At 45.5% G+C, this 8,459-nt stretch overlaps 2 protein-coding genes across 5 annotated transcripts in view; one reads left to right on the top strand and one right to left on the bottom strand.

Moving 5' to 3' along the window:
- Positions 1-1,140, bottom strand: part of PHF5A (PHD finger protein 5A) — a 12,976-nt gene extending 11,836 nt beyond the window's left edge. The window contains exons 1-2 of one of the 2 annotated variants that reach the window (XM_008048390.1): positions 1,021-1,140; positions 564-587 (exon numbers count right to left, since the gene is read on the bottom strand). In XM_008048390.1, the coding sequence (XP_008046581.1) occupies positions 564-587; positions 1,021-1,072 (76 nt within the window). In that variant the 5' untranslated portion in view covers positions 1,073-1,140. The remainder of the gene's footprint in view (positions 1-563; positions 588-1,020) is intronic. The other variant, XM_008048391.1, reaches the window with a different exon arrangement.
- A 375-nt stretch (positions 1,141-1,515) lies between these two features.
- ACO2 (aconitase 2) overlaps positions 1,516-8,459 on the top strand; it is a 66,477-nt gene continuing 59,533 nt past the window's right edge. Inside the window, exon 1 of one of the 3 annotated variants that reach the window (XM_008048389.1) lies at positions 1,516-1,598. In XM_008048389.1, the coding sequence (XP_008046580.1) occupies positions 1,563-1,598 (36 nt within the window). In that variant the 5' untranslated portion in view covers positions 1,516-1,562. The remainder of the gene's footprint in view (positions 1,599-8,459) is intronic. The other 2 variants (XM_021707688.1, XM_021707689.1) reach the window with 2 other exon arrangements.

Here is an 8,459-nt window from a genome sequence, read left to right as displayed (position 1 = left end):
GTCGGGTCTCGAACCCGCAGGCTCAGGCCATCCACTCACCTCAGCCTCCCAAGGCGCGGGATTACAGGCTGAGCCACTGAGCCCGGCTATTATTATTTTTTTGAGTTTAAGTCTTACTCCATCACCCAGGCTGGAGTGCAGTGGCACACTCACGGTCACCCCAGCGTTGACCTGCTGGGTGTCAGCGATCCGCCTCAGCCTTCCGAGTAGCCAGAACTACAGGCGTGTGCTACCACACCCGACTAGTTTCTTTATTTACTGTAGAGACGAGGTCTCAGCAAGTTGCCCAGGCTGGTCTCAAACCCGCGGGCTCAAGCAGTTCACTCGCCTCAGCCTCCCAAAGTGCTGAGATTACCGGCTGAGCCACGGAGCCCGGCCTAAATACAGTCTTTTAAACGTTCAAACTGGAGTGGGAAGATGGAGAAGGCCTTTGGTTGTATTCTGGTATTTATTGTTCACCTACTTCCAGAGACATCTATTCAAAGACCTCTTTTGTGGCACCTTTGCTGGCTCCACAGAAACTGGGAGTGGGAGGGAGGGGTGGGGTGTTGCGTTCCACTCACATTTTTCACACAGTCTTCCAATGGCTACAAAAATCAAAGACAATAAAAATTACAAACAGAATAAAGACTGACGAAGAAAGGAAGTACATCCTCGAGGTATACATCCTCGACCTAGGGGCAGCGACATAGGCAAAGATTGTAATGAGACCTGCGTGATGGCCAGGCTATCCCTATAAACTTCCACCTGAAGCAAACCCACAGCCCCGAACATCCTCCTGAATTCCGTCCCAGGGCCTCGGCAATCTGAGACAAGAGTTTCTCCATTCTGACCCAGACTCCAGTCTCGCCGCCTGCCTCCGGTACCCAGTACACACGCGCTCCTAAAACACCCGACGACTGTGAGGCGGGAAACGCTGTGCTTCTGATCTAAGATCCTAAGGAAGACAAGGAAACCTCGGATTCCCCAGCTTCTAATGTAATTCCCACCCACAAAGCCGAGAGCAGAGCGCCACCTCACCAACACCAGCCTGCTTGCGGCAAAAAATCAAGTCCGGGTGATGTTTAGCCATAACTCCCCAAGTCGGCCACCGGAAGCTCCGGGAACTTCCGTTCGACCTTTAACCCCACTGTTCCTGCCTCCACATCGCCGTGATTGGTCCTTTAGGCTTCCAACCGTTGTGTCAGGCCCCGCTCGCTCTCGCGCGAGTTTCTGTCTGCTGGGGAGTCAGGTCCTGCAGGCGTATGAAATTATTGAAAAAAAAAAAACCAAACCTCTCTCAGATTTGGATGGCAGAGATAACTGAAATTTGCTCTTGGATAAAACATCTTTATGCCCAGTATTTACTTCTGCAAGTGTTTTTATGCAACTCTTTGTCTTCTCACGCGTCCTTTTCTTACACGTGAGCTCTACCCACTGCGTTCTCGGGGTTTCTGGCGCCTCTAGGGAGGCCTCGCCTTCACGGTGACGCTCTGTCTTCAGGCCACGCCCCTACCCAACGGCTTTAAAGGCACCTTGTGGCACGTCACTTTCACGCGACCTCATCTTTGTCAGTGCACAAAATGGCGCCTTACAGCCTACTGGTGACCCGGCTGCAGGTGAGCGAGCTTAGGGCCCCTGGGTTCACGGGGGCGGGGTGCCTCTTACTGTGCCTACGGCTGTAAGCGAGGCAAGGCAAGTCGGGCCGACCTCAGGCCAACTGTTCGTGTACCTGTCCCGGTTGCGGGCCCAGCACCAGTGCCCGCTCCTCTGGTGCCCTAGGTCAAGACGTCCCTGGCACAATCAGGTTTCCCTGCACTGTCCCCGCCCCACAAGAAGCATGGGCTCAAGCAGCGGCGCCCAAGTGAAGAGTGGAGGCACCTCTGTCCTTTTTGAGAACAGCATTTCCCGCTCCCGTAGGGTGTCTTTCAGTTCCTCAAGGTGAGGACAAGGTGACTGGGGGGGCGCGGTCGTTGTTGAGCCTTCTAGGCCCAATGCCTGAAGGCCTCACTTCCCATCTTAGCAACAGAGACTTTCGAGCCAGGTGCATCCACGGTTGCCAAGCCTGGAGTGTGTAGAGGATAGTATCTAATACCACCTTTTGAGGACCCTGCGGAACATAGATCCAAGAATGCCAAGGCCCCTACGTAGTAAATAATAATGATAATGGTCTCTCACCTTTGCACAAGATTTCAGGACTGTTTTAACTCCTCATAATATCATTTGACTTATATAATCATAAGAGCGTGATGAGTTTTCTTATTTGATAGGTGATAAACTTGATAGAAAGTAGGTGGAAGTTTTGGTTCTCAGAGTGTCACGGAAGTACTGTGATCAGAGCATTGGCCCTGTCATCCATCTGTTCTCTTTGTTCATGCCAGCCTGCCCTCACAGATCTTTCTGAGCCGGGGGTGATCATTTGTATTTTATGAGAGTACAGAATAGAGTATTTGAACTTAACATGTTGTTTTTCAAATATGTGCTTGATGGGAGGATAAGGAGACTCAACAGTCTGACCTTGACTCTCCTGTTAGGAGCTATCCAGAAAACTAACTGGGATTGCCAGATGGTTTTTCACTTCTAACTTGACAATCCTAGAAAGGTGTTATACTCAAAGGTTCAATGTCAATTTTTTGTTTTTTGAGTTGGAGTCTCACTCTGTCACCCAGACTGGAGTGCAGTGGCCGCTGCCGACCACTGCAGACTCTACCCTCTGGTCTCCGGCGATCCTTCCGCCTAAGCCTTCCGAGTAGCCGGAATTTCAGGCACGCGCTACCATGCCCGGCTGATTTTTTGATTTATTGTAGAGATGAGGTCTCGCCAAGTTGCCCAGGCAGATCTCAAACCTGCGGGCTCAGGCAATCCATTCACCTCAGCCTCCCAAGGCGCGGGATTACAGGCTGAGCCACCGAGCCTCAAATGTTTGTTAATAAAAATAAAGTAAATGTCTGTAGATGCTCTCTGTCATCCTTTTACAAGTTAACTTTGTGAATCTTTGGATCAATGGCACACCTTTGGATTATAGAATTTAAAAAGCTAATGTGTGTTGTACTCTCAGGAAGCATTGTGCTACTTGAAGTTATTTTTCATCACATTGCTTAAGTTTAAACAATATGGTTTAAAATAAAATCATACTTTACCTGAAAATACTTCTGATTCAATTCTGGGCAACAGCAGGGCACTTACACTTAATTATATTTTCAAAGCCTTTTGATTATCTGGGCTAATGATGTGGAAACAGTTGTTTATTCCTGATTCTCTTGCCCTGTGATTTAATGGAGATTAAGATTATTTGATAAGTGTTTATACATTTATTGAACTTCCAGCAAAATAACAGTATCCTAACGTTTTTTTTTGTTTTTGTTTTTTTTTTGAGTTGGAGTCTCACTCTGTCATCCAGAGTCATTTTTTGATTTATTGTAGAGATGAGGTCTCACCAAGTTGCCCAGGCGGGTCTCGAACCCACGGGCTCAGGCAATCCACTCACCTCAGCCTCCCAAAGGCATGGGATTACAGGCTGAGCCATCGAGCCCGGCATCCTAACGTTTTTGAACTGGAAAAGATTTTGGAAAGTATGAGTGTTACACTTGTGTAGAAAGAGATCTGGGCTATAGTTCATGCTCTATCCTGATCCTGTGACCTTGAGCAGGCTACTTCCTGAATCTGTCATCTATCAGCTGGGGATGATATTCACTGAACAAATGTGTATTGAATACTTGGATTGTTGTAAAGTGATGAGCAAGCAGAATGTGTTTACTACCATCATGTAGTCAACCTCGTCTTTTACAGATGGAGAATCCAAGATCTTGGAGAGCCTGACTGACTTTCAGTGGCAGAGTCAGGATTAAAATCCAGGTCTTCTTGTCTGTTAAGCTAAGGTGAATGAACAAGTATTATGCACTTTGCATAGTATTACACTGCCTTCCAATATTCAGACTCTCTCAATTAATGACCAGCTAGCACCATCTTCTGAGAACTTACAAATTTATCTCTTTTGTGCATAGATAACATTTGAGAAGTGATAGTTACCACCTTAATAGTCATATATATAAAACTCTATCCACGTAGTCAGTTTTTTTCTACTTCACTCACCGTATATTTACTGAGCACCCACTGCTTCCTTCCAGATACATTGATAAGCTCCCCTTTCTCATGGAGCTTCCACTATAGAGGGTGCCAAAAAAAATGTATAAACATTTAAGAAAGGAAAAACTGTATTAAAATTGTAATGCTCAATATATATCAATAACAAAAGATGAATACAAGTTCCATTTGACTTCCGCAATTCCAAGAGGTGCTCAAAGTGGTTACCATCACCGTCCAGACACTTCTGATTACGGCAAACTAAAAGTAATATATAAATAACATCTCTTAAAATGTGTATACATTTTTTTGGCACTTGGTATATTCTAATGTACCCTCCTACTGAAGACCTTGGTGATCTTTCTCAGCCAAAATGCAGTATTTTTTTCCTGTCTTTGACTAGACCAGAGGTAAAAGTAGATAATAGAGTGGTGGGTGTTACTACTATTGCTAAGAGTAGCTAATAGTTATCTTTCTGTGTGCCAGTTCTCTCACATGACTCTATGAGATAAGGCAGAACTATTAGCCCTGCTTTACAGATTAAGAAACAGGACTAGAGAGGAAACATAGTGTGGTGGTTGAGAGCATGGACTCTGACATAAGACTATGGGTTTGAATCCTGGCTCTAATACTCAATAGTTGTGACTTTACTCAACCTCTCTGGGCCTGTTTCCTCATCTTAAGATATGGTAATAATAGTACATCTGTTTTAATCACATAATAGTTGCAAAGTATTTAAAACTCTGCTGCTAGCTAGTAAATGCTATATAGTTGTTAAATAAGATAAATTTGCCTAGAGCCTTATCACTAGTTGTTAGCAGATGTGATTTGAATCTGCACATTTCTGATTCTAAAGCTTGAGAGCTTAGCAACTGACACTATACTGCTTCCTTTGGGATCAAACTCAGCTTGTGGATAAGGGCACAACTGATACTCCATAACCCGAGAACAGTGCTAAGTTGAAAGTGTGCTATTCTTTGACAGTACTTGCTACCAAATAGTAGGATTAGAAGCAGACAAGAAAATGGGAGGTGAGATTTTTTGAAAGGCCATATTTACTCTCTGGTTTTTAATATTTATTTTTGTGCATATGACTATGGATGGTACATAAGAGGGTTGTTGGGCACTTACAAATACGTTTATCAGATCTTTGGTTTGACCTTGAAATACTGAAGTAAAGTCTCATATGACTTTGGGGAAGTTGTGCAACCTCTTGCATTTACTTTATTTTTTTTTTTTAAGTCAGAGTCTCACTGTTGCCTAGGCTGGAGTGCAGTGGCGCTCTCACCACCACCGCAGCCTCAACCTGCTGGGCTCAGGTGATCCTTCTACCTCAGCCTTTCAAGTAGCAGCACCACAGGCATGCACCACCACACCTGGCTAATTTTTTGATTTATTGTAGAGATGAGGTCTCGCCAAGTTGCCCAGGCTGGTCTTGAACCCTGGTTTCAGGCAATCCTCTTGCCTCAGCCTCCTAAAATGTTGGGATTACTGCACCCAGCACCTCTTGCATTTAAATCTGTGATGGCAGTTAACTACAAAGAAATCTGACATATTTGACAGAAATTCTCTGTGCTATACTAAAAATTCTTGGTTTGAATTGTGAATCAGGTTATTCTGGTTGTGTGTTCTCGGTAATAAACTTCCTGGGTGTCAGCTGATGATCTGAATTGAGTAAATAAATGAGTGAATTGGTAAACAAACTTTCTTTCTTTCTTTTTTTTTTTAAGTTGGAGTCTCATTCTATCGCCCCTGCTGGAGTGCAGTGGCATGCTCATGGTCACCATAGCCTTGACCTGCTGGGCTCAGGTGATCCTTCTGCCTCAGCCTTCCAAGTAGCTGTAACTACAGGCACGTGCTGTCACACCCAGCTAGTTTTTTGATTTATTGTAGAGATGAGGTCTCGCCAAGTTGCCCAGGCTGGTCTCGAACCCGTGGGCTCAGGCAGTCCTCTCACCTTGGCCTCCCAAAGGTCTGGGATTATAGGCATGAGCCACCACATCCAGCCAGTAAACAAACTTTCAATCTCAAATATGGAAGAGGGAATACAGACACCATCCTGAGGACTAGGGATTAGGGGAGCACACGATTGCCTTTCAAACCAACTGCTTGAAAATGTTTGTTGAAAGATTATTGCCAACCAGGCGTGGTGGCTCATGCCTGTAATCCCAGCACTTTGGGAGGCGGAGGCAAGAGGATTGCCTGAGCTCAGGAATTCGAGACCAGCCTGGGCAACTTGGCAAGATCTCCTCTCTACAATAAATCAAAAAATTAACCAGGCGTGGTGGCACATACCTGTAGTTCCAGCTACTTGGAAAGCTGAGGTAGAAGGATTGCCTGAGCCCAGCAGGTTGAGACTGTGGTGGTTGTGGACAAGAGAGTGAGACTCCAACTCAAAAAAGAAAAGAAAAAGAAAGCTTAATGCCTAGCACTACCTAGCCTTGTCCTAGACACTGGAATTGCAGCAGTGAACAAGAATAGTGAAGCTTATATTGTTATCCTGGGAAAAATAAACAAGTGGAAAAGTTAAAAAATTGTAGCTATAAATGCTATGAGAAAGATGAAATAGGATAGAGAGGTAAAGAGGGTAGGAGTGGGATTGTGGCATGGCTTTAGCTGGGGTGATTAGGGAAGACTTCGTAGAGCAGGTGATATTTGAACTGAGACATAAATGATAAGAAGGCAGCTATTCAGCATTCTTGGAGAAAGGACTTCAAGTAGAAGGAGTATGTGCAAAGCACCTGAGATAGGTATGAGCTTAGTGTGTTGGATAAGGGCTAAGGCCAGTGTGGCTAAGGTCTTGTGAGGAGGGGAAGGTGTGAACAAAAGGTGAGGGCTAGGGTCTTGTAGGCTTTGGTAAGGAAATTTGGTTTTACTCCAAAAGTAGTGAAAATCCACTGGAAGTTTTTAAGCCACGGAGTGACATGATCTGATTTATGCTAAGAAAAATCATTCAGGCTACTGAATGCACGGTGGGCCACGGGAAAGGGAGACCAGTGGGGAATTGCTGGAGTGGCGAAGGTGTCTGGGACTAGGGTTCTGGGAGTGGAGATAATGAGATGTTTTCAAAATCTGGATGTATTTTGGAGGCAGATGGGTAGGATGAAGAATGAGAGGAATGGAGAATAATGGTGACTCCTAGATTTGGGGCCTAGCAGTTGAGGAATGGGTTGAACTTGAATTCAGTAGTCATGTGTTTGCACAGTACTTGTAAAACTTAGCCAACAGCAGAAGTTCATTTATAAATTCTTGATCCTTTCATCAGGTCTCAAATATCTTATTTCACAGATGAGAAAGCTGACTGAGGTCAGGTGTCTTAACCAAGAACCCTTACTTGAGTATAAGCATCATGCCTCAAGTGAGGCCTGTTCTGTCTGTGGTTTTTTTTCTTTTTTTCTTCCTCTTTATTGTATTATTGAGATGTGGGGTATAAGTCAGGATTAGATACGTGAGTAATCTACGTCTGTCTCTAGTTTTATTGTGGAACCTGGTGTGCTTCCAAGAGGGCCATCTGGGAAGTATTTAAAGTGAGTGTTGAGTCTTCACTGACTCCACCTTTCTTTGACACACCTGGTTCTCCCAGTACCTGGTTTGGAAGGCAGTGGTGGGCTCTGGGCCTCTCAGCATGGCAGAGGGAAGGGACTGCAGGGAGGCTTCTTGAAATCTTTAAAAAGCAGCATATGAACTATAGTGAACCTTGGGAAATTTCCTCTGCCACTGACTGTATAGCTTTAGGCAGAGTCTCAGCTCTCTGTTACACATCTGTGAAGTGGAGTAATTAATATCTACCCTCTGATAAGAAGGGTTTTGAAGGCCTAATAATTGAAAAATTCTTTTTTTTTTGGAATTGGAGTCACTCCATCGCCCAGGCTGGAGTGCAGCGGCATGCTCACAGCCACTCCAGCGTCGACCTGCTGGGCTCAGGCGATCCTTCCACCTCAGCCTTCCAAGTAGCTGGAGCTACAGGCATGCACTACCGTGCCCGGCTAATTTTTTTTTTTTTTTTTTGAGTTGGAGTCTCACTGTTGCCCAGACTGGAGTGCAGTGGCCGCTCCCGGCCACCGCAGCCTCGACCTGCTGGGCTCCGGTGATCCTTTTGCCTCAGCCTTTCAAGTAGCTGGAACTACAGGCGCACGCTACCATGCCCGGCTAATTTTTTTGATTTATTGTAGAGATGAGGTCTCACCTGCCCTGGCGGGTCTCGAACCCGCGGGCTCAGGCAATCCACTCACCTCAGCCTCCCAAAGGTGCGGGATCACAGGCTGAGCCACAGAGCCTGGCTTAATTTTTAAAAAAATATTTATTGTAAAGATGAGGTCTCAACCGGGCTCGGTGGCTCAGCCTGTAATCCCAGTGCTTTGGGAGACTGAGGTGAGTGGATTGCCTGAGCCCACGGG

This window comes from Carlito syrichta, unplaced genomic scaffold (genome assembly GCF_000164805.1).
Source record: "Carlito syrichta isolate Samal-C Ts95f unplaced genomic scaffold, Tarsius_syrichta-2.0.1 Scaffold123387, whole genome shotgun sequence".
Lineage (NCBI taxonomy): Eukaryota > Metazoa > Chordata > Mammalia > Primates > Tarsiidae > Carlito > Carlito syrichta.
This window is presented reverse-complemented; position numbering and strand designations above follow the sequence as displayed.